This window comes from Erinaceus europaeus, chromosome 20 (assembly GCF_950295315.1).
Source record: "Erinaceus europaeus chromosome 20, mEriEur2.1, whole genome shotgun sequence".
NCBI lineage: Eukaryota > Metazoa > Chordata > Mammalia > Eulipotyphla > Erinaceidae > Erinaceus > Erinaceus europaeus.
The window spans coordinates 4,120,536-4,146,885 of record NC_080181.1 but is presented as its reverse complement, the minus strand read 5'-3'; the positions used below and the strand labels follow the sequence as shown (position 1 = coordinate 4,146,885).

General features: G+C 39.1%; 1 protein-coding gene across 3 annotated transcripts in view; it reads right to left on the bottom strand.

Moving 5' to 3' along the window:
- CNTN5 (contactin 5) overlaps positions 1-26,350 on the bottom strand; it is a 906,057-nt gene that overhangs the window by 371,153 nt on the left and 508,554 nt on the right. For all 3 annotated transcript variants that reach the window (XM_060179715.1, XM_060179713.1, XM_060179714.1), the window contains one exon: positions 6,438-6,659. In XM_060179715.1, the coding sequence (XP_060035698.1) occupies positions 6,438-6,659 (222 nt within the window). The remainder of the gene's footprint in view (positions 1-6,437; positions 6,660-26,350) is intronic.

Here is a 26,350-nt window from a genome sequence, read left to right as displayed (position 1 = left end):
CTCCCCCTCTGTCTTCCCCTCCTCTCTCCATTTCTCTCTGTCCTATCCAACAACAACAACAATAATAACTACAACAATAAAACAGCAAGGGCAGCAAGAGGGAATAAATAAATAAAATGAGTATTTTTTAAAAATATGTACAACTGAAAAACAAGCATCTCAAATATTCTTGCTGTATGTTTTTGAATATTCATCTTTACATAAAGTAGAGCTAATAGAAATAATCGTAAATATAAGCATTGTATTAGACAAGAGAAGAAAGAAAGAAAGAAAGAATGGAAGAAAGAAAGAAAGAAAGAAAGAAAGAAAGAAAAATTGTAAAGTACTTTGAATATGACGAGTGACTTACAGTTGCTAAGCTAGGCCGCCAACCTTGTGGCCTGGGACACGGTGGCTAGGTTTCCGAGGTGCTGGGGCTCAGTCTCCCGCCACAAAGCCACCACTCTGACACCTGCTCAAGGTGGGAGGGGAGCGGGAGGAGCTCTAGCCCAGCACAGAGCTCAAGGTAACTTAGCCCTGTCTCATTGGTGCCATGATATGCAAATCGGTGAAGAGTAGCAGTGATTGGCTGAGTCGCCAGGCTAGTTGCTAGGGCATCCGTTCCTGTCCAGAGACCGAGTGTTTGCTACTTGAGAAGGGCTGGACGCACCTGTGTGGCCTCGCCCGAGTGTGGGCGTGGCCGCACGGGGCTTTCACGGGGCGGGTGCACTGAACATGCCCGGGGGATGCACAGTCTGGACTAGTGTGTGGGTTGCAAGGAAGTCCCTGGGAATCAGCCTCACCAGCCTCAGGACTCAGTCACTTAGGAATGGCCTTTCTTTCCTTTCCTTTCCTTTCCTCTTCTTTCCTTTCTTCTTTTTTTCTTTCCTTCATTTATTTCTTGATTTTATTTTTTTAACCTCTTGTCAAAATAAAGCAAAATTCGAGGTTACTATTTGTGACTACTTAAGCATACATAATAGTAGATTCCTGTCTCAAAATACTGAAATAATGTCTCTCAGCACATTTAAGAGCCCTACACATAAAACTGTAGGTCACATAGTATTGCTCCTTGGTCTGCACTTTATTTATTTTATTTTTTCCTCCAGGATTATCTCTGGGGCTCGGTACATCCACTATGAATCCACTGCTCCTAGAGGCTTTTTTCCCCTTTTGTTGTCCTTGTTGTTGTTGCTGCTGCTGCTACTGCTGTTGTTGGATAGGACAGAGAGAAATCAAGAGAGGACAGGAAGGGGGGGGGAAGAGAAGGACAGGACACCTGCAGACCTGCTTCACTGCCCGTGAAGCGACCCCCCTGCAGGTGGGGAGCCAGTGGCTCGAAGCGGGATCCCTGGGCAAACGCTAGAAGAAGCAGCAGGATCCCTATACTGTTCCTTCTGCTTGGGGCGTGCTCTTAACCCCCTGTGCTAACTCCGGCCCCCTGGTCTTTGCTTGCCTGAATCAATGAGAACCCAAACTACCCCACATTTCTGCAGCGCCTGTGAAGGGGAAGCGCCACCCCTTCTTAGAATCACAGGCTAGAATGATCAACAAGAAGCCTAGTAGTTGCATATTTCGCTCAACCTCAGCAGCAGTTTTCCATTACCCTGAGAGGAAGGTCAAGCTCTTCCCTGAAACAGTAACTCTGATCCTACCTGCCTTTCTCCCAGTGGGGCTTCCAGAAGCACAAGCAATAGTCTTGCCTTTAGGTTCATGATTAGTCAACAATTCGTTCTACTTTATATCTTAACTCTTTTTCAGCCACCAGGTTCCATATACTACCATGATGCCAACCAGACTTCCCTGGACCTCACCAATGTGTCCTGGAGCTCCGATTCCCCAGAACCCCGCCCCACTAGGGAAAGAGCGCCAGGCTGGGAGTATGGATCGACCAGTCAACGCCCATGTTCAGTGGGGAAGCAATTACAGAAGCCAGACCTTCCACCTTCTGCACCCCATAATGACCCTGGGTCCATGCTCCCAGAGGGATAAAGAATAGGAAAAGCTATCAGGGGAGTGGATGGAATACGGAGTTCTGGTGGTGGGATTGTGTGGGAATGTACCCCTCTTATCATATGGTCTTGTCAATATTATGACATCAATAACAACAACAATAACTACAACAATAAAACAAGGACAACAAAAGGGAAAAATAAATAAAATTGAAAAACTTTTTAAAAGAATAGTATTTTGTTTATGTAGACAAGGACTTTCCTTATAAAGTGTTTTGGAGGTTAAATTAGCATCAGGTTTTCTCTAACATCTTTTGAAATGTTTTCCCTTTCTAGACAGGCTTCTCAAATACTAGTTCACTTGCTTATCTAGTTGTTTTAAGTATCACCTATTCTGAGATACCTTTAGCCAAGTTCTCTAGTAAAGTTTTATTTCTTGCTGTTGAGTCACTATGTTTTAAGATTGTTTCCCAGATCATATTCAGACATTATCACACCTTCCTTACTCCTTAAGTTGCCTGTCAGACAGAAATCCTTTTTTTAAACAATTACTCTTTTGCCCAGTTTTTCAAAGATAGTGTCTAATGATAGATAGTCTTTACACCTCTCCACTTACTGACTAGTTCAAATGAATTGCCTTCTCTAGCTTATTCATGCAATATGACATCAGCATATGAACAATATACTCTGGAGGGAAGATCATTCCATCATGTTCAATACAGTATTTTAATAGTTACTAGCATATTTTGTATGATAATTTCCATAAATATTTGTTTTGCTAGAAATTGAATTTTATAATGATATTCACAATTACAACATAAGAAAAATTTTCACACCACGTGAGCATCTAAAAATTTACTTGTAAATAAAGTAACTAAACCTTACTTTAAGTTCCCTTTCAACATTGAAATTAAGTTTCTTGGCAAAGGTATATACACATAAATTGCCAAAGATAAAGATAAGTTGAAAGATAAAGCTTTCAACTATTCCTTAAGAGAACTGTATAACATTATTTATTTGAAACTCATTTTGACAAATGTTTCATGGGTCATGGTATTATGTTGAGAGAAAAAAATGAGAGTCTAATACACCTTTTGGTTGTTTTTGAACAATATAAAAAATGTTAGATAATTCTGAGATTTTGTCACATTTTTAATTAATTATTTATCTATTTATTATTGGATAGAGACAGAAAGAAAGTGAAAAGGGAGAAGATAGAGAGAAAAGAAACAGAGATACACCTGTAGCCCTGCTTTCCTGCTTCACTGCTCATGAAACTTTCCCCTTACAGGTGGGAAGCTGGAGTTTGAACCAGTATCCTTGCACACTGTAATGTGTGCACTTAACCAGATGTGCCACCACCTAGCCTCCAATTCTGTCATTTATGAGGATGATCAAAGTATGCCAACCCCATACAACATTCATAAGATGCCAAACCAGCAAGCCACCTTGTCAGGAGAGAGAGGACATCAATATTTGCTCCATTAGAAACTCAAACAACTAAATTTAGTTTAAAAAAGTAAAAACAAAAAACCTTAACCATGGTGCAGAAGTCATCAGATTTCAAGAACCAGGAATTGATCTTAAAGTAGCTATCTCCTAATTTAACATGTGTTAAGCTCGTAGAAAGACTGCACTTTTATAACAGTAGAAATATCAACAGTTCAACTGGTTTGATCTCCAGTGCTACATGTTGCAGAGGGATATATTCTCCCTCTCTCTCTCTCTCTCTCTCTCTCTCTCCCTCCCTCCCTCCCTCCCTCCCTCTCCCTCCCAGAGCATTGTTCAGCTTTGGTTTATGGCAGTGTGGGGGACTGAACCTGGGACTTTGGAGCCTTAGGCATGAGAGTATCTTTGCAAAACCATCATACTATCTACCTCCACTTTCTACCTACCACTGATAACATCAAATTAGCTTTAATTTCTTTTCTTTTAAGAAAGTATCAACACTTGAACTTGAAATAAACAGAAGACTTTTGAGAACTCTGGTGGTTATCTTTGGCAGGTAGGAGGGTAGGGGCATAGAACTTGGGTGTGGAACTATACTCTGTAATTTTAAAATCTTATAATCTACTATTAATTGTAAATAAAAAATTTAAAAATAAAGTATCATGAAGTTAAAGCTGTTTATTTTCCTTCTTCTCATTCCTTTGCTCACAGAGACTAGCACTACAGGCAACTTTCTATCTCAAGTTCATATTTTTAAGTTGCACCTCATGTATTTAAGTTGCACCACAATATCTTTTTGTCATTTTTATCTTGCAGGCTAGATTTTCATTTGTTTGTACAGACTGTAAGATGGCAACATTAATTCATTTTTCTACAAAGTGAGGGTATTTACCTTTTCTTTATAACAAATTATACTAACTTGCCATAGATTTAAAATATTATAAAAATGTCAAGAATAGCACTTCTTCACATGTCTATAGTATATAAGACTCAATGCATCCATCACCAAGGTTCTAGTGTCAGAAGCCTGGGGAATAGTTCAACTACTTGGGTACAGGGCTTACATTCTGACTGCATGTGCCAGAGTGGTGCTCTGGCTTTTCTACCTCCCTCTCTCGTATAAAATTGTCAGTATCATATCATCAGAGCAGGTCAGTAAAACAGCTACTTGGTCAGCTGTTCCACCCAAGAAACTGATAGAGTACGGGGAGAGAGAGAGAGAGAGAGAGAGAGAGAGAGGGAGAGGGAGAGGGAGAGGGAGAGGGAGAGGGAGAGGGAGAGGCAGAGGGAGAGGGAGAGGGAGAGGGAGAGGGAGTTCACCACCACTTGTGAAGCAGCCCCACTACAGGTGGGAAGTGGGGCTGGAACCTGGGACCTTGCTTATAGTACTAGGTGCTCTGAACTGGGTGTACCCCACTAGCCACCCCATTTATTTCTTTACATTGATATACTATACATAGCAGCCTATCTTCCCTGTTCACTAACAATAATAGTTTTTAAAATTTCCATTTTCATTACTGTATTCATTTTAATTATTAAAATTTTCCTTTTAGTGGGGGTAGGTAGCATAATGGTTATGCAAAGAGACTCTCAGGCCTGAGGCTCCAAAGTCCCAGGTTCAATCCCCCATACCACCATATGCCAGAACTGAGCAGTGCTCTGGTAAAAAATAAATAATAATAAATGAAATTATATATATATGTGTATTATTATTACCATTCCACTGATCAGTTCTAGCTTTGGTTCTAGCTTATGCTGGGGATTTAACCTGGGAACCTAGGACCTCAGAACCTTAGGCATAAAATCATTTGCACACCCCCTGTGCTTATCTACCTGTTCCCTTTTGATTTTTCAATGAATGAAAGATTATGACTTATGCATACTTCCTCTTCTGATGAACATGATAGTTCTTTCCAATTTCTTACTACTAAGCATATGCTTCAACAAGTATATTTTGATATCTTATAACACATGTGTGGAAGAGTTTATTTTCCAGATTACTTTCAATCTTTATATATCTTAGACTGGATTTTTATATTTCTTAGAAAAAAACTGTGGCTCTATCTTGGGTACATTTGGGCTCAACTCTGAACAGAAGTGGGGTGACTTTCCATTCAAGCTCTGTTAGTTTCCTCATTTTTCACAAAAGCACGTCAACCTGAGCTTTATTCTCTATTAAGGCTAGAGGGAATTACCTGTCGAAAACTATATGTTTGACTCTTGTCACAGATAACAAACTCAAAGTTACATCTAGCGAAGATAGATAGCCAAAATGCTCGAATAAGAAAACAATAGTTTTAAAAGATTACCTGGAAAATAGATAAACTAGCCACTGTCCCTGATACTGTAGCTATGAAGTAATTGAGGTCAGTGGCATTGGTCAACTTGGTTTCCAGCCTAGAACCTTGCTGCTCAAAGTATGATCCAGAGATCAGCAGCATCAGTTTCAGGGTGGAGATTCTTCTAACTGCAGATCATCTAAGGAAATCAGGCTGGGTGGGTGTGAAAATGTGCCCCTGAGAGAACTGTAGTTTGGGAACCAGAGAGAGAGCTCCTCTGATAGGTGTCTATTTTGCCCTGCTGGGAGCCGAGGCTCCAGACTCAGCATACACATGGGAGTGCCAAGGTCTCAAGGAGAGGCTCTGGCACTGGAATGTCTCTGTCTGTCTGTCTGTCTGTCTGTCTTTATCTGAAAAAGTTATTCAGGGGTGGAGAAATCACACATTTGTGAAACCATAACAATGCAAATAACAAAGAAATAGCTACGGTTCACTCTAAGTTCAGAGTTTACCCTGCTGTTTCCTCCTGGTGGTGTCCATTCTATGGGTTTGGAATAAAATATGATGACATTAAAAGGAGTTGAGTTAAACTTGTTTATATTATTATAATAGTAATTGTCATTGTTGTTTGTTTGAATTAGTATTGATTTATCTTTATGAGGGTGAGAGGCCAGAGAAGCATTCTGTTTTCAGTTTTCCGTGCCGGGATCAAACTCAGGAGACCCTGTCTTTTTTGTCTGTTTTGCTCCGATACATGCAGTTTTCCTGCAACACTTACCATCTTGTTTGAAGGCATCTGAGGAATGATAAAGGTTGATAGGAGCATAGTAATGTTGAGCAGCCCCTCGCCAGCTTGGTGGAGAAACGCCCAATGTCCCTGAGGAAGGATTGCTGTATCGTGGTCTGGTCTTAGAACCAAAGTGGGATGAAGATGAACTCTTCTTAACTCTGAGCAAAGCAGCATACGAAGTAGGGAGACTAGGAAGAGCTCCAGAAGAGTCTGTAAAAGAAAGACAATAACAAGGAGTAAGTTTTGTGGAAAGGGGCTTATTTTTTCCTATGAAAAATGTTTCCTCGATAGGCATTGCTCAAACCTTCCTTAGAGCTGCAGTCAAATCCAAACTGAAGAAAGAATGGAAACAACGGCCCTAAGAGGGAGTCGGGCAGTAGCGCAGCGGGTTAAGCGCAGGTGGAATGAAGCACAAGGACCTGCGTGAAGGGCCTGCGTGAGGATCACGGTTCGAGCCCCTGGCTCCCCAACTGCAGGCAAGTCGCTTCACAGGCAGTGAAGCAGGTCTGCAGGTGTCTGTCTTTCTCTCCCCCTCTCTGTCTTCCCCTCCTCTCTCCATTTCTCTCTGTCCTAATAACAATGACACCAATAAAACAAGGGCAACAAAGGAAATAAATAAATAAGATAGCCTTAAAATGCAAAGAATGCATGAAGAACAAAAGTAGAGGAAAGAAGAGAGAGAGGGAAGAGAGAAGGGATAGGAAGGTAGAAGAAATAAGGATGTGGGCGGGAGAAAGAAAGGGAAGTATTCCAAAGTTCAAACTATTTATTTTTCCCACAGTAGATATTTTAATTTCATTTTTGAGTTACCTTAAGATTAAAATATCTATGAGATCAGGTTTTTTTAATCATTTATTTAAAATGGGAAAGAGTAAATATATTCAATTCCATCTTTAAATGTTCACTTAAATTTTATCACCTGAAATTTATCATGTAGCATGAAATGGATTAAAAATATTATATATATTTGGGCTAGGCTATAAGTTATACCTCATGTTCTTAGAAAAGCTATTAAGCTCACTATGGAACATAACAAAATGAAATGGAATTTGTTTTGTAGGCTTGATTTTCTGTTTTTGTTTGGTTTTTTATTTGTTTGTTTGCTTTGTTTTGTTTTTTGCCTTCAGGATTATCGCTGGGGCTCAGTGCCTGCACTACAAATCCACTGCTCCTGGAGGCCATTTTCCCTATGTTGTTGCCCTTGTTGTTGCTATTGTTATTGTTGTCATTGATGTCCTTGTTGTTGGCTAGGACAGAGAGAAATGGAGAAAGGAGGGGAGACAGAGCAGGAGAAAGATAAACACCTGCAGACCTGCTTTGCTGCTTGTGAAGTGACCCCCCCTACAGGTGGGGAGCCGGGGATCGAACCGGGATCCTTATGCCAGTCCTTGAGCTTTGCATCATGTGCGCTTAAGCCGCTGCCCTACCTACCACCAGACCCCTGATTTCCTATTCTATAGAGCTTGATAACATCATGTGTGAATAGTTATAAAGTTACTAATTTTTATTGATTACTGAGAAATAGCTTGCTAGGTGTGACTTAGACAGGAAGTGAAGGCAGGCCATAGGAAAACGGGCACAATAAACATATAGATATATCGAGATGTAGATACAGACTTAGAGTCAACCCATATCTGTGGCCTTGGGAGAACTATTGTACTTTCTGCTGGAGGGAGATAGAGGCATAGAACTCTGGTGATGAGAATGGTGGTAACTCCTGTTATCTTATAATTTTGTAAATCACTAATAAAAAATAAAACTTAAAAACAAAAATAGCTTGCCTATATTACTTTAATTACGATTTGATGAAAAAGACATGTTTAGTACTGAGCAAGATTTATTAACTCTACATCTTCAGGGGGGAGTGACTTTTAATGTACAATTTTTTAAAAAATATAAACTGATGAATTCTGAAGGACAACTAGGAGTTGGGCATTTTCTATGTCTAATATCAACTGAATTTGACTATTTGATTATCTAAAAATACTATTAAGAATAACATTTGTGTTTAAGGTATCTGACATGAAGTTAGTGGTGATAACTAAATTTTAGGTAAAATATCAAGTATCTTTGTAAGCTTTCTCGAACTTAACATTATTTAGTCATTACACTTCCTTATAGAGATTTTGGAATTCAAGACTCATTTTGTAATAGGAAAATAGCACTTTAGGTGTTAAGCATCAAACTACATTTTACATTTTCTGTTCTGTGAAATTATAAATATGATTTCTCAGAAGCCAAGAAGAGTGTATTTTTAGATGTTTTTTACATTTAAAATGTGTGCTGATATGTGCAGCTCAAGCCCACCAGGAGCTGTTAAGAGATTCATGACTTTAGTCTTTGCTGTTCAAACACAAGTCTGATGAAGGTGGATCAATTTTAACCGAAAATAGCTAACCTCTCCTGGGCAAAGCATATGAGAACAGATTATGAGTAGACATAAAATCTCCTTGAAAACTCGGAATTAAATGCAAGTTTTGGCACCTAGAGGTGTAAAATAATGAAAAGAGAATGAGTTTTCCTTTAAGATAGCTTGTAGTTTTAGTCTCCTAACCTATTCAATTCACAGTGCATTTTGTTGCTTTGTGTTTTAGCCACCAACCATGCTCATATATACAAAGAATAAAAAACTAGTCCATGATAGTGTTAAAGATTAAAATGGAGTGTGAGCACGGTGCATAGTGCTTAAAGTTACCTCAGGATAATCAGTGGAAAGCTAAAAGGGTCATAATGAGGTGCCCTTCAACCAGAGTAAGGCTCATCATTATGAGTATAACTTAAGTGTAACAAAATGCATACTGTTCTACTCTGGAGATTAGCTTAAGCCACTCTGCATAAATAAGATAGATGCCAAATGCTAATTTGGATGTGTGCTCTATAAGAGCCTTCATTTGTTATGTAATCAGCTGCATCTGTTGCAGTGGAGATTCCTTTCCTCAAAGTAAACCCAAAGCTGTAACTAGAAATGTGTCCATTCAATTATTCATTTATGTAGACTCATGTAGTGAGAAGTTACTAGGGGCTAAGTGTTAGGGATACAGAGGTGAATATACTGAAGATACTGCATTGCTCTTCCAAGAGCTCATGACCTCTGGGGAAGGAAGACCAACCCTGTTGCAGAACTTTCTAATTCAGTATGATAGTGGCAGTAGACTTAGTGAGTTGTGGGTTCCTTCCCTTGGGTGGGGGAATTCTATCATTCAGGTACCATCAGAAAATGCTTCCCAGATAAAATTCTATATACAGTTGAGCCTGCTCAGTTGGTGATAAGCTTAGCAAAGTTTTGAGAGAAAAAGGAGACACAGTCTCAATAAAGGGAACACATTATGGAAAGACCTGTAAAGGAAAGGCAGATCTCTGTATATTGAAACAGTACGACAGGGAACTCAGGCGGTAGCGCAGCAGGTTAAGTGCAGGTGGCGCAAAGCGCAAGGACATGCTCAAGGGTCCTGGTTCAAACCCCTGGCTCCCCACCTGCAAGGGAGTCGCTTCACAAGCGGTGAAGTAGGTCTGTAGGTGTCTATCTTTCTCTCCCCCTCTCTGTCTTCTCCTCCTCTCTCCATTTCTCTCTGTCCTATCCAACAATGATGACAACAATAATAACTACAACAATAAAACAACAAGGGCAACAAAAGGCAATAAATGAATAAATATTTAAAAAACCAAACAGTCTGGCAGCTCAGAGTGTGAAGGGAGAGGTGGGAGGAGAGCTAAGACTAGCTGCGCAGGCAGGCGTGGGAGCAGCAGGAAAGCCTGGTAAGCCTTGCAAAAGCCTATGAGCTTGGAAGGAGAGCACGACAGACTCCTGGAAGAGTACTCCGGCTACAATGTCACATTTCAATTAAGACAAAGGGTAAGAACAATTATTCAAGAGACAAACATTACAACATAGGCAAAGACTGCTCAGGGATGAGGAGCTGATAATGTAAAAGAGAATAAAATTAATAGTTACTGACTAGATTGGAGACTGGAATGGGAAATAAGAAACAGAATATTGTCTGTTTCTAGACGATGCATAAGTGTTGCAGTAAAAGGCATGTGCTTAAGGTGCAAGCGAGTGGATTCCGTGCCGCACAGGTAGAGAGCCTGAGGGACCTCGAGGACATTCACGTTAATTATTAAATTCTGAAAACATAAGGGAATGGTGCTTCTGAAACAGATTATCAGATGATAATCGAATAGGTAGTTATAAAAACTATGAGAATTGATGAGTTGGCCAAGGAAATATGTAACATGAGAAATAGAGTGTTAAAAGGGGAAGCCCTGGAGACATCAGCACTTAAGCCAAAAGAGAGCTGGTGAATCTAGAAAGGAAAGCGTAAAGGCAGGAAAGTCACTGAAGGGGGAAGAAGAGTCAGTCCAGAGGAGAGAGCAGTGGCCAGTGTGCAGGCAGGTAGCTAAATGTCCTTGCAGAGACAATTCAGGTGGATAGGAAAGTGGGACAGAGGACCACTTCCCATGCTCTGGAGGTGTCTGGAAGCCCTACCCTGCCATTCCGCTGCATCAGAGTGCAGGCCATAAGCCCCGCCTGTGGCATCCATCAGTCTCCTGGCCAGCGCAGAGGATCAGTTCACTGAGGGTCTCAGGGTGTCTATTAACACTTTGAACTGAGGTCCTTGTCTTGTTTTTTTCTGACAGTGCTCTTTACCCCACCCCGTAGTCCCAGTTCTAGCTATTCAGGGCTTAAGGAAATAGATAATTAGCACAAATAAATGGGGAAATGATGTTTCTATGCTTAGCCCCCAAGCATGGAAGAACAAACTGACCCACGCAGGGATTTGTTGAGTGCTAAAAAGTCGCATCCCCTTCCTAAGTTCAAATTCAAGTACATATATCTTTGCTCACTCTTGCTGCTTCATCACTTTTGATCTAGGATCTCAGATTCTTTAAAACTTACAACCAGAGCCATGCAGTGTTGCATCTGTTCACACACATATTATCATGTACAAGGAACTGAGGTCAAGCCCACAGTCCCCACTTGCAGGGGGGAAGCCTCAAAAGTAGTGAAGCAAGGTTGCATGTCTCTCTCTCTCTCTCCCTCACCCCCCTCAACTTCTCTATCTATAAAATTAAAACTGATACTTAACAATCTTCTGATTTTACACCTTTGCACATTTCTGCGCCTTGCTTAGCCTCCTCCCCTCAGTCCACCCCCCAGACATTTAGGAGGTGTGAATGTGTGATTCATTCTTTTCCAGGCACCTTCTGTCACACTGCCCTCTACCCTCTGTGGCCTTCATAGCCTTAGTCCCTGGTCTAATGTAACTCTATCAAAATGATTTGTCTCTGAATGAAATGGAGACAGACACAAAAATTATGCTTACATAAAGGCCTCAGTGTTGGGTTCTAAGCACAAATGAGTCTCGAGCTCCCCAGCAACAGCAATGCATTCCCTTGTGGGCTTTTTTGTTTGTTTGTTTGTTTTACCATACTGCTCCAAAAGAATAATTTACATTTTGCCCTTGGTCCTCAAGTTTGATACTTTTTTGATTTTCCAAATGCTGATGCTTCCTCTTCCATGGTGAAAATTGAAGCCAGAAGTAGAAATTACCCCCCACCCCAGTTCTCCACCTCCTAGTCAGTGCAAGGAGACCCATACACTGTATTGCTGTCATTGGTCAGTGCATCCACCAAGGGCCAGCTCCTCTCCTTGTGTGCAGAGTCCTATTCTGTCTTAGAGAGCCTTCTCTGTCTCTCCTTTAGAATCAATTGTTGTCTTCTGTTGGCTTGTTGTTTTATTTATTTGCCACCAGGGTTATCACTTGTTCACTGCTTGCGAAATTTCATCACTGTTGATCTAGGATCTCAAATATGTGGACTGGGTCTTGAACCTGGATCCTCACACATGTTAACATGTGTGTTCTACTAGGCATACCACTGCCCAGCCCCTGCTATCTCCTGATTAGATCAGATGTGGGGGAACCTTTTTTCTGCCAAGGGCAATTTAGATACTTATAACAATATTCACAGAGTATACAAAATTATCAATTTAAAATTAGCATTTAATGCTGCTACAAAAAAACTAATATATTTATCAAATTTTTGGTCCTTCCGGCAGTTGCAGACAAATGTTCTACTCCCTATATGGTTCAGACAATCCTCTACCCCTGGTTGACATAATTCTAACAGCAATGAAAAATTTCTGTAGCCCTTATAAAAATCTCTGTTGACCTTCTACTTCCCTACTTCCCTTTACAGTAAGATTCCTTGAAGAGACTATTGTGGGCCACAGTATTCAACCTCTGTCCTCTCATTTCCCCTAAAACTATTCTAAGCAATCTCACTTATATCACACCACAAAAATTGCTCTGTTCAAGGTTAACAATAAAAAGGACTTGCTAACCCTAAAGCTCACTTATCACTAAACTACACCTAGCAATAGTGTTTGACAGTTAAATCGCTGTTTTTTTTTTCCTCTAAGCACCTTGTTCTTGTGAACCAGGATATTATAATCTTGTTTTTATATATCTCTCTTTTTATTTTATTTTATTTTATTTTATTTTTCTGTAGCCACTATCACTTCACTGCTCTAGGACTTTTTCAGAGAGAGACAGAGACAGAAACAAAGACAGACAATAGCAGTGAAGCTTCCTCCACTGCAGGGAGGATTAGGCTTTAACCTGAGCCACACATATGGCAAAATAGAAACACTATACACAGGTAACTATTTTGCTGACCACTATCCTGTGTTCTAAATACCATCTCAAGGCTACTCCTTATTCCATTTGCTAGTTATTTTATCTCCCCAACTTCTTGTTTTATGTGCCCTACGAAGAACTCAACTGGGTGTGACACTGCCCAGCCCCCTTGACTGAGAAATTTTGATACATGCAATTCTGCCAGCTAACTTGTTGCAATATAGGCTCCAAAATCATATGGCCTGGATTAGAATCTGGATTAAAATGCATGTGACTTTAGAAAAGACAAGAATAAATTTTTTATTGTAAAATTTGTTATTTATTTATGAGGAAGATATGAGGGGAGAGAGAAAGAACCAGAAATCATTCTGGTACATGTGGAACTCAGGACCTTATGCTTGAGAGTCCAGCACTTTACCCACTGTGCCACCTCCTGGACTACAATGATTTGGATTTCTTATTTTACTTTATGTTTTTATTTTTTATGACAGCACTGCTCATCTCTGGCTTATGGTGGTGCAGGGGGTTGAACCTGGGCCTTTGGAACCTAAGGCATGAGAGTTCCAGTGGTCTGTATAACCATTATGCTGTATATCCTTGCCCAGGAATAACTTTAAACCATAATTTCCTTGTCTTTAAAGACAGCAATATACTTCCTTATAGCTTATTGTAAAGATTAAAGTGTACATGAAGTCCTTTAAAATTTACCTTATTTGGGGGCTGGACAATAACACAGCAGGTTAAGTGCACATGGTGCAAAGCGCAAGGACCAGCACAAGGACAGGGTAGGGATCCCGGTTTGAGCCTCTGGCTCCCCACCTGCAAGGGGGGGGGTCGCTTCACAAGCGGTGAAGCAGGTCTGCAGGTGTCTTTTTTCCTCTCCCCCTCTCCCCCTTCTCTCTCCATTTCTCCCTGCTATCCAACAACAACAACAAACAACAAGGGCAACAAAAAAGGGGGGGAGGAAATGGCCTCCAGGAGCAGTGGATTTGTAGTGCAGGCACCAAGCCCCAGCAATAACCTTGGAGGCACAAAAAAAATTACCTTATTCATACTAAGAAATCTTTAAATAATATTCATATATTATGATTATTATTATTATCATCTATAATTGAATGCCGGACTAGAGGGTGGCTCAGTGGGTGAAGCATTACTTTATCACATGTGAGTACCTGGCTTTAACAACCAGCACTGTATTGAGATAATAATAATAGTAATAATAATTTTTGACCTAGGAGATGGCTTAGTGATAAAGTACAAGACTTGAAAGCATAAGATCTGGAATTCAGTCCCCAGCATTGCATATGTAAGAATAATGTGCTGCTTCTCTTATCTCACTCATTTATAAATTCGTAAATCTTTGAAAAAATGAATTGAAGGGGGGCCAGGCGGTGGCACACTAGGTTAAGTGTACATAATACTAAGCACAAGGACTGGCACAAGGAACCTGGTTCGAGCCCCCAGGTCCCTACCTGCAGGAGGGTTGCTTCACAAGTGGTGAAGCAGGTCTGCAGGTGTCTATCTTTCTCTCCATCTCCCTATCTTCCTTTCCTCTCACAGTTTCTCTCTGTCCTATCCAACAACAGCAGTAACAACAAAAAATGGCCTCCAGGAACAGTAGATTCATATTTTGCATCAAGCCCCAGCAATAACCCTGGAGGCAAAAAAAAAAAAAAAAAAAGAATTGAAAATTGAAGCCTCACTTCTTCAAAATCTGATTGTGCTACAAAGTAAAAATGCATATGCTTTAAGTTTTATTTTATTTTTGAGGATTTATATATGTAGAAAATGGAAAGAAAATTGGTATGGCTTTATTTCTCCAGTTGGCATATTACTAAGATTATCTACCCGCTGGCTCTCCATATTTTTGTCAAGATTTGGTAGGAAAAGTAGCTGAATTCTTTTCCATAGAAATCATCAGTTGCTCAGACTTCTAATGAATACCTATGCTAAAAATGTCAGCAGAATCTAGTTATACATTAATCGTTTCCCTTCTATTTTCAATACTTTTCACAGATCGAGCCTTAGGGAACATGCATTACAGTTATTTCTAGAGTGGTCTAGAGATTTTGTGATAAAACTCAATTAACCTGATGCTCTCATGCCATGAAATTCCAGCTGGAAGTTGGGTAGGAGTAAATATTAATGCCTTCATTAAATATTTCCTAATCAAATGACCCTGGGGCCACTGATCTTATATTATTTAATAAAACTGAAGTCTACTAAACTAGAATGATATTGCCACCAGTTGAAGTCTTGGAACCAATAGCATTGCTTTTTCACTACTTAAAAGGTCACTTCTTAGACAGTGCATCACCACTGAATGTAAATGCTATTCATGAAATAGTGAATTAGAATTAATGCAACTAGATTCTCCTATGACAGTATTTATGAATAACGATTAAAATGTCAATGTGAAAAAGAATGCATATTAAAATATTTATATCTGACCATTTTTACAAAAAAGAAAACTCAAAATTCTGTGTCCCTATGCGTGAAAAAAATATTTTTACAAGGAACTTTAGAGTTCTTAAAACATTCATGATAATACTAGAACATTATGGCTGGAGTCTGTGCTTGAATCTTTTCTATCAATTCCTCATAAAATATTGTTAACTTTCATAACCAGTAAAAAGTAAACAACACCACAAATTTATAAAATGGCAGGTCTTGTATAAATATATCTATTTCATAGTCATAGTTTGATTTTATGCATTTATATAGATTCTTGTATCAAAAAAAACTATTCCATCAAATGATATATGATACTCTGAAGAAATGAATGCTTAATAACCAATTCATAAGTAAAAGAGTAATGAGTAACACAATATATCAGTGACACCGTGTACAGAAAAAGCAGAAGTCACACAATATCCAAGCCTTTAGTGACTCACTTGGCATCAAAGTCAGCATAAAGAAATTTGATATCTGACCTTTTTCAGGGTAATTGCTGAGGCTCTCCTATCTTTCATGAGAATTAATGTTAGCTGTGCAACTTCAGCTGGCTACTGTTTTATGAAGCTTGCAAGTATGGATGTAACATCTCAGTGAAGCCAGTTATTTGAAGCATATTTAGAAATGGTTAATGATTTATAAATAGTGTGCATCATTTCAATTTGGCTATGTATGTCTATGGCAGAGAGTGTGAAATAGCCCGACTCCTATATGCACTACATCTGGACTCAGCAATTTCTTGAAGAAATGGACTATGTATATATTTTCCAGAGCTTTAGCCACAGGAATGAGAAAGGATACACAGAGGAAGAAATTCACCATTTTTAAACCACCAGCCAGGTATCTAAAATATATACTTCTAGGATACAAGGCAAAATATTAACAGCAATGCATCTTTAGCTTTCTTTGTATAAAGTTGGCATACTTAGAGGATCAAAAGAAACGCAGCTCTAAATTGTTTCTATCACGTCTCCATTACACTGTTTACTTTTGAAGCCTTAATGCTTTCAAATTTAGAGTACTTTATCTTCATTTTAAAATAGTGAATGTATAGTTGTATGCACAGAGAGATCATGAATATTATTACATCTTAACCTTGGGACTATAGCACATATGATTTTATTGCAAAAAAAAAAACACGACAGTTTTCTTGATATGCGCGCTTTCACTATTGCTAAAGATTTCTAAAACAGGGGCCGACTGGTAGCACACCTAGTTAAGCTCACATGTTACAGTGCCCAAGGACCTGGGTTCAAGTCTTCACTGCCACCTGCAGGGGGAAAGCTCTGCAAATGGTGAAGCAGGGCTGCAGGTGTCTTCATTTCTCACCCCCTTTCTGTTTTCCCCTCCTCTCTCAGTTTCTCTCTGTCCTATCTAACAACAACAAAGGAAAAGGATGACCACCAGGAGCAGTGGATTAGTTCAGGCACTGAGTCCCAGCGACAACCCAGGAGGCAAAAACAGACAAATAACTAAAGACATCTAAAACACATACAGAATTTAGACGTCTCTTTAACACAAGCAAATCTGACTGCATTAATGTGATATTTTCTTATATTAGTTTCTAATCACTGAGGAAATTAGTAAGGACAGGAACTAGTAGTAGTGAAACCTAACCAAATTAATTTAATGATTAAAGAATTCCCACTTGTTTTGGATAATTAAAGGCTCTAGTAAAGTTTTAACTTTGTAATACAATAATTAAATTAGTTTGTACCTTACTTTCCGTATGCTTAAGATAAACCATGCAGTATATGTTAATAACTCAAACAAATTTGACACTGTATTGCAATAAATTCTGTGACTAAAAATAATTAAGGGCCCCGGGCAATAGCACATCAGGTTAAGAGCACATAATATGAAGCACAAGGACCCGCTCAGGTATCCCAATGTGAGCCCCTGGAATTGAAGCAGGTCTGTAGGTGTCTATCTTTCCCCCTCTTTATCCCCCTTTCCTGTCTCAATTTTCTCCATTCTACCCTATTTAAAAAATTTTTTTAAAAAAGGGAAAGAATAAGAAAAAGAAAAAAAAGTGGCCTCCAGGAGTAGTGGGTTCATAGTGCTGACACCCTAAAGGAAAATAATAATAATAACAAGAGCAAGTGCTCTCGTGTGGTATGGCCCAAGGCTCAAACCCTGGTCCTCACTCATGGCAATGTGTGTCTTTCACTGCTGAATCACCTTCCCATCCAGTAGAGGCAATTGTACAGAGCCAATAATAATGTCGCAATGTATGTGTCACGCAGGCACAGAATGCAACATGGCATTCAGTGCTAATTCCATGTATAGGGAACATCAAATACTATGCATCCTAAGTTGAAGTGAAATGTCTGAGGTAGAAAAAGCAATAAAACATACAGTCTTGGCCTTCATTCTTGTGAACTAATTGGAGAAGAATGCACAACTCAGGAAAACTATTGATATAATCATGGAAGCTGAATAAAATCCAGTTTGATACTGACAGTCACTCAGATGAAAAATGCATGTCAATTTAAGAGAAATGTATTCACAAGAGTTCAGTTCTTTTCAAGTAAGGGTGTGTGGGAGGTGGATTTTACACTTGCATAAACTGGAATCATAAACTATCACTACTACAGGGGTGGAATGTGATTGTCTTCCAACAAGAAAACACAGGCTTTTCCTCCTAGATGATCTCTTGGTAGGATATGTCTCTCAAGAGGCTGCCCCTTCCCACTTAAGTGGGTGCATAGCCTCCTGATTTGTGCAGCTTGCTCTAAGCTAATCAGCTATGGAATTATAATGAAAGAAACAACCCCTTCCTGTTCCTTTCTTTAGCTGTCGGCTATGCTCTTCCCAGTGACAACAGTTTCATTGTAGAGCCCACACTCCAAAACACAATATTAAGGGCAGAATGAAATAGGCGCATAACAAGATTACTGCTTGACCGAACTTATGTGGTAACATCTAGATACTAATAAAAAAAAAAATATTCAGTGGTCCAGGAGGTGGCACAACGACTAAGGCACTAGACTTCCAAGCATGAGGTCCTGAGTTCAATCCTGGCAGCACATGTACCAGAGTGATGTCTGGTTCTTTCTCTCTCTCTCTCTCTCCAATCTTTCTCATTAATAAATAAATAAAATCTTTAAAAGTAAAGTATTTAAAAAAAATATTCAGTGCTTGAGTGGAAACTTGAATTGAGTTTTCACTATACTTCACAAATAGAAAGAGCTCTTTTAGAAATACATTTATGACCTTTGTTTTGTTGTTTAGAACAAGAAAAAAGTTGCTTAGGAATCCTCTCAAGGGATTTAATCATTGAGGTACTAAAACAACTTCATTATAAGGCTTTTGTTTTTTTCTTCAAAGACATCCCACAGTTTGACCCTAGTAAATACAACCAAGTGAGGCAAATGTCAGAATAAATAGAAAACTGTGACAATAACAACAGTCTTCAAAGAAGGCATCAAAACATAATGTCTTCTTTTTTTTTTTTTTTGCCTCCAGGGTTATTGCTGGGGCTCAGTGCCTGCATCGACTGCTCCTGGAGGCCATTTTTCCCCCTTTTGTTGCTCTTGTTGTAGCCTCTGGCTCCGGTCCTGTTCTCTCCAACCCAGAGAGTACATGCCAGGTAAGAGGCACCTCCACGCTAGCCTGGCAAGTTACAAGATGAGATTCAAAAGGAATAGTGGTTCATTAAGTCTGATGATTATAAAGTAAATGTATGTACAATATAGAATCAAAGACACCTTTGATCTTGCTGTCCAGAAGTAGTTATTTTATACACAACAGCATTCTGGTGTTTTTCTCCTTTACTTTATAGGCAAACATACCAACAGAGATGGGGACATACTTTTAGGATTATTTTTTCTCTCTCTCTCTCTCAATTATCTTTAGTGAATAGAGACAACCATAAATCAAGAGGGTGGGGAAGATAGGGAGGGAGAGAGAAAGAGACACTTGCAGCATTGCTTCACCACTTGTGAAGCTTGCCCCCTGTAGGTGGAGACTGGAGGGGCTCAAACCTGGTTCCTTGTACACTGTAACATGTGCACTCAACCAGGTGTGCCACCACCCGCTCCCTGGGGTTATTCTCAAAGAAATTATGATTCAGATTACTGATTTACCATGAGAGGGAAAAAAAATCAGTGAATATTTAATCCAAATTAATGAAAAATTAATTTAAATCAAATCCACATACTAAAAAAAAACAAAACACTATTTAAAATCACCTGTCTAAGGGGAGTGCTTCTAGGCTAGTGAGACTGTATGTTTCTACACAGAGGCAATTTGTGGTACCAAAAGAGCTTGGAAATGTCTACCATTCGTGATAGTTTCAAAAGATTTTAGTGTGGGGAAGATAGCATAATGATTATGTAAAGAGACTTTCATGCCTGAGGCTCCGAAGTTCCATGTTCAATCTCCTACACCATTAAAAGCCAACACTGAGCAGTGCTCTGATAAAGAATTGTTTATAAAAAGTTTTCACATTTCATTTGAAATTGTCACTAAGTCGACTTAACATCTTTAGTGCTGAATATACTATATTGTAGCTACAAGTTTTAATTTCATGACAATGCAAAAAAAAAACAAACCTGACTTTTTTAGGTGACATTTTTCTTTATTTTTTTATGACAGTTGGTCAGTGGTTAAGGTTCAATGACATTTATCAGCTACCTAATTAAAATGTAGATAGTTTTATAATAATTGCAAATGTGACCTTCATTTGTGTATATTTGCTAGCTAGCATGTTTAGTCAAATGTCACAAAAGTATCATAATCCATTCTTTCTCATAATGCTTAATTAGATGGTACTGAAAGTGTTCATTCTTCAGTTGCCATGGTTTATGAAATCACACTGCTTCCCTGGAGAGGGGAGAACTAGAGTTCCAATACCCTAATTGCAAGTCTGTATCTACAAGCTGCCAAAACAACTAACTGAAAAGTAAAAACTCATTCAATTAACAAGTTGGTTTACTTTCATGCCAAACAACAGCTCTGATCTGTTTTTCTCTGTATAAATAAAGGACTTATAGACATAGGCTTGATGACTTGGTTTTCTGTAAAGTTAACTCCATTTCTCCTTTGACCCTCAGATCTTTATATCTTGTTACTTAGGTAAAATCCCCTCCTAGATGTCCCACACATCTTTGTGACAGAAGCAAGCCCCATACTTTCTGGTATCTTTTCCAATCTCCATGTTCTAGCTAACTCTTTCTGCTACTGATTCTCCCAGAATCCTCTAGTCAATATTCTGTATTTCCACCAAATCAGCACTTATGATACAGAAATGTGATCACATTTACCTTGTCAGTACCTTTATACCTTCAAGGTAAACTCTATTTTTATTTATACCCTCTCTCTCTCCCTCCCTCTTTTTTTAATTTCTGAGACCAGGTCTTTATCTATTTGCCTAAGAAAACACCTCTATATCCTGCCTCTTTCTCCCTTAATTATGATAAACTACCTACAATTTCTCAGATGAATAGGCCATGTTTCCTTTCAGTCTTTGTTGTTTCTGTGTACCTAATATTACTGTTAATTATAAAGCAGTGGAATTTTGTTTAAAACTTACAAATATAGGGAGTCAGGTGGTAGCGCAGCGGGTTTAGTGCAAAGGTTAAGCGCACGTGGTGCAAAGCACAAGGACCAGCATAAGGATCCCAGTTCAAGCCTCTGGCTCTCCACCTGCAGGGAAGTCTCTTCACAAGAGGTGAAGCGGGTCTGCAGGTGTCTGTCTTTCTCTCCCCCTTTCTGTCTTCCCCTCCTCTCTCCATTTCTCTCTGTCCTATCCAATAATGACAACAACAATAATACTACTGCAGTAGTACTATATAGCAGGTTGTGTTAAGTTTTGCTTCTGACTGTAACCATGACAAACTGAGGCTGACACTGGAAATAGAGGAAGATGAAGTATTTATTCACACAAGCACATAGAACAGCCATTATAACCATTTACACATGTAAAGACACAGGAACTGACACACACAGGGACCTCAGGAGAGCTACAGGGTTCCTGCCCCCCCAAGCCTGAGTGCCAAAAGTGGCCCCATCTCCTAGGAGAGAGACAGAGATCTTCAATCTCATGTCTTTTTATAATGGTAAGGAACAGGGTGGTCACTCTTACCCTGAGGGGCAGAGGGGCAAAGGGGTGGTTTTTTTGAGTTCTACAATCTCACTCTGTAAACAGTTGTTCTTGGGGCTTCAGCAGGAGGGAGTCTCTTTACATCTGAAAAGCCAGTTGGCCTTGGGTGCTCAGCAAGAGGGAGTTTCCCACTATCTGAGGAGCCAGGTGGCCTCTGTCTGGCTGCCTGAAAAAATGGAGAACTTTTAAAATGAGAGAGCTCTGATAAAAGCCTCTGGGTAAACTCCTTCCTCACAGTTGAAATTAATTCAGTCTGTTGTACATCTTTGGATTCTTCAAGCTAGTGTGGAAATATCTCATATATTACTTTTGCTTTCTTATGACATATAAATTATGGGGTTAGGTAGCACTATGTGGGGGTGGTATTCAAGTTTACATCCACCATATGTTAAAGAAAAGGTTTATAAAGAAAACCTGAACTTATTAGATTGTTTTTATTTTGCAATGTTAGGTCATGGTTCACTTAGCAGTGAACTACTAGGCCACTTGTCCATTCAGACAGCAAGACCAGGAGAAAGACACCACAGCACTAGGACTTCCTTATAGTCCTATCATGGCAAGGCATAGGACCTACATGCCAAGCTATTTTTCTGGCTCCCAAGTCATTAGATTTGGGGGACCTTAATTAAGGGAGGGAGTCTTTTAATTACATGTTTTGGTCAGAAAGTGATAGAACATTTACTACTAGGCTGTCCAAATACAACTACTGATGAGGGAGTCCAGCAATAACGCAGCACATTAAACACACATGGAGCAAAGCACAAGGACAGGCAGAATGATTGAGGTTCGAGCCCCGGCTCCACACCTTCATGGGAGTCGCTTCACAGGAGGTGAAGCAGGTCTGTAGGTGTCTGTCTTTCTCTCCCCCCTCTCTTTCTTTCCCTCCTCTCTCCATTTCTCTCTGTCCTATCCAACAACAATGACATCAATAACAACAATAATAACTACAACAACAATAAAACAACAAGGGGAACAAAGGGGAAAATAAATAAATAAATATAATTAAAAAAAAACTTAAAATACAAAAAAACTGCTGATGAAATATGAAACTGTTCCTTAGTAAAAATGTTTGCCACACCTACTAAACAATAGGTGTTGGAACTAAAGGATGAAAAATATATGTGACAAAACTGAATGGTTTATCTCTGTTGAGAAATTTAATCTAGCCAGGAGGTAGTTGGATAAAAATTTTAATAACTACATTTCATAGTGATAGTTATCACATGGGCTTTCTCATAGGAGTCTTTAGAAGAATCTGCATAAGAGCCAGACTTTCTCTTCTGTGTAGTAATGTAAAAAGTCAAATTAACCTCCCACTGGGCCTACTGTGGTGCTTTGTGGGTGGTCAGTAATGAGTAAGTATTGTTGAGCAGAACAGAAATACAAAGCTAAAGGAATGATTTATTTTTTTCTAATTTCTCTTTACAGAGGGGAATAAAATATATATGGCAATTTTCTCATAAGCTAGACAATAAATTAAAGAGAAGTTCTATAGCTCTACTAGATAATATATATCTCCAAATAAGTCCTGCCTTCTAAAGTATTCACTTCTACTAGAGCTACTGGTATCCACTGCCCAAATTGTTTTTGAACATCTGTTATGAACCATATGAGTTTATTTATGATAATTAAAACACAGTGAAACTTGATGAGTAGACCATATTCATTAAGGAAGAAATTCAAAGAGGATAGTTATCAAGGTCAGCCACACTAAAAACAAGTTACAATAAGGGAAACAACAAACATTCACATCAGGGAGATGTTGAAAAAAATCTAAGAACTGAAAAGAGATGGGGAGATAAAACAAGGCAAAGTTATAAAAAGCTTTATTTTTTATAATGCAAATCAGGTAATTTAAAAATACACAGGGAATTTAGCATTTCAGTAAATTTAAAAATCATTCCTAATTGCCCCAGTATTATAATGACATTATAATTGAAGATACCACATAAAATAAATAGTATAAAACTCAGATGGAAAAGAGTTCTACCAATATTTTCCTCTAAATATTTGATAGTTTCTAGTCACTTTCTTCACTTCACTTTGGATGGATCTTGAAGGATTCAATTTAAGTGAGATAATCCAGAAAGACAAGGATGAATATGGGATGACGTCACTCATAAGACAGACGTTGAGAAATAAGAAGAGAAAGAGGAAACACAAAGGCAAACTTGGACTGGGTTTGGTGTATTGCACCAAAGTGAAAGACTCTGGGGGGTAGGGGAGGGCTTTCAGGTCCTGGTGGATGATGTTGGAGGAGGTAAGAGTATTTTGCAGAAAATTGAGAAAATTTACCCATGTATCAACAACTGTCTTTACTGTAAATAATTAATCCCCCAATTAAAAATACAGTAAATATTACTTGGAATCAGATTTCCATACATAAGTCAGATTTGCAACTGAGTTCCATTTACATTTTGGCAGCATTTGGGGAGAAGTTCTTTTGTATTACAAGGTTATGTGTAGTATGAGGTCATGAGATAATGCTTGAGTTACATATTAAAGACTAGATAGATATGGAACATACATTTAGTTTTTCTACTGACTGGTCAAAATTAATGGAGACAAATCCTGTACTTGCATATCTGCATTTTATTAATTCTTATACTTAATAGCATTTTTCTCTAAAAGAAATGAAATTTCAAATCATGGAAGGACTTATCTTCCTACTCCTTTTCCCTTAACACTTCTACATTTTTTTAATTGTTCATGGTTACAAGGATAATTTTAAAATCAGTATTTGCACTGCACTATCAATATTCCTGTATGTACTATCATATTGACCATATTATATATTTAGAAACAAATGAAATCCTACCATCATTCCATGATATTCAAAATATTTATATGACTATATCTCGCTATCAACAGCTTCTTATCCTTAGAAGTACATTTTCTGAGAAGGAAGTTAATTAAATAAGAATTTGCATGTTAATTAGCATGACATTTCTAAAATTTCCAGCATGCAAAAATAAACTGATTATTATTTCTTTTTAAATATTTTTTCAAATCTTTAGTTATTTGATAGAGACAGCCAAAAAATCAAGAGGGAAGGGAGTGATGGAAAAAGAAAGAGGGACAGAGAGACACCTGCTGCACTACTTCACCACTCGCAAAGCTTTCCCCCTGCAGGTGGGGACCAGGAGCTCAAACCTGGGTCCTTGAACATTATAACATGCGCTCAACCAGGTGCGCCACCACCCAGCCCCTCTGATCTTTATTTCTTAATCTATTCTTACTAGAATCTGTTGGTGACCTCTGGGATTCTGTGAATCCCCTAAAAAATTCTTATATATATATATATACATATAATTTGAGAAGAGATGAGGCTATTTGGACTCATAACCTTTATCAGGATTTTGGAGGAGTCAGGGACACAAAAGCAGGTACTTAGTATTTTCTTTCTTTTCATTCTTGTTTACCAGAGCACTGCTTAGCTCTGGTTTATGGTGGTGTGGAAGACTGAACCTAGGACTTTGGAGCCTCAGACAGGAGTCTCTTTGCATAACCATTATGCTAACCTCCCCCCATTTATATCTATTTACTTACTTATTTACCAGAGCACTGCTCAGCTCTGGTTTAATGGTATATGGAAGATTGCACATGGGATTTAGGAGCTGCAGGCATGAAAGTCTCTTTGCATAACAGTTCTGCTGTCTCCCCCACCCAGGTACTTAGTATTGTCAGACACTTACTTACAAGTATGCACTGTCCCTGAACATAGGAAATATGCTGAGTCACCTGAAAGCACTAACACTTACTATGTATCTTATTATGTATGGGGGCCAGGAGCTCTGCACAGTGTTCCAACTCTCTGGTTGTGGGAGCACACAGAGGGGAACACAAGAGGGGAGAAGTGTACACCTAGGCACCACAGTGCAAAGCAGAGCAATAAATACCAGAAAGGCTCTGCAAAGTGAAAAGGCACTAAGTAAGGTCTACATAAAGAGCAATGCTGGCGCCGGGTGGCAGTGCACCTGGTTGAGTGCACATGTTATAATCTGCAAGGGCCCAGGCTCTAGCTTCCAGTCCACACCTGGTGGTGTCTCTCTGTCTCTGTCTCTCTCCCTCTCTAGCATCCTCCTTCCTCTCAATCTCTGGCTGTCTCTATCCAATTAATAAAGGTAATAAAAATAAATTTAAAAGAGTAATTCTAACTTCAGTACAGAAAACTTGGCTTTGGAAGTATATTTTTAGTTTGCTTTGCTTTTACCTCTTTCCTTCCTCCCTTCTTCTCCCCTCCTCACTTTCTCTCCACCCCCTCTTTCTATTTGATAGAACAGAGAAAAATTGAGAGGGAAGGGAGAGAACAAAGGCAAGAGAGAGAGATACCAGAAGACCTGCTACATCACTCATGAAGTTTCCCTACTGTAAGAGGGCCTGGGGACTTGAACCCAGGTCCCTGAGCATGATAATATGTGATATACACACACACATACATATCCTATTGAGAATGCTGAATTCACAATCACCCTACCTTGGATGGAACTTGAAGGAATCATGTGATAAACAAGAAAGAGAAGGGTGAATATGGGAAGATCTCACTCATAGACAGAAGGTGAAAAACAAGAACAGAAAGGAGAAACATGGAGTGGAACTTGAGCTGAGTTTGTTATGTTACTCCAAAGTAAAAGACTGAGGGAATGAGGGCCTCTCAGTCCTGGTGCATGATGATGGAAAAGGGCCTTGGATGGGGTGAGACT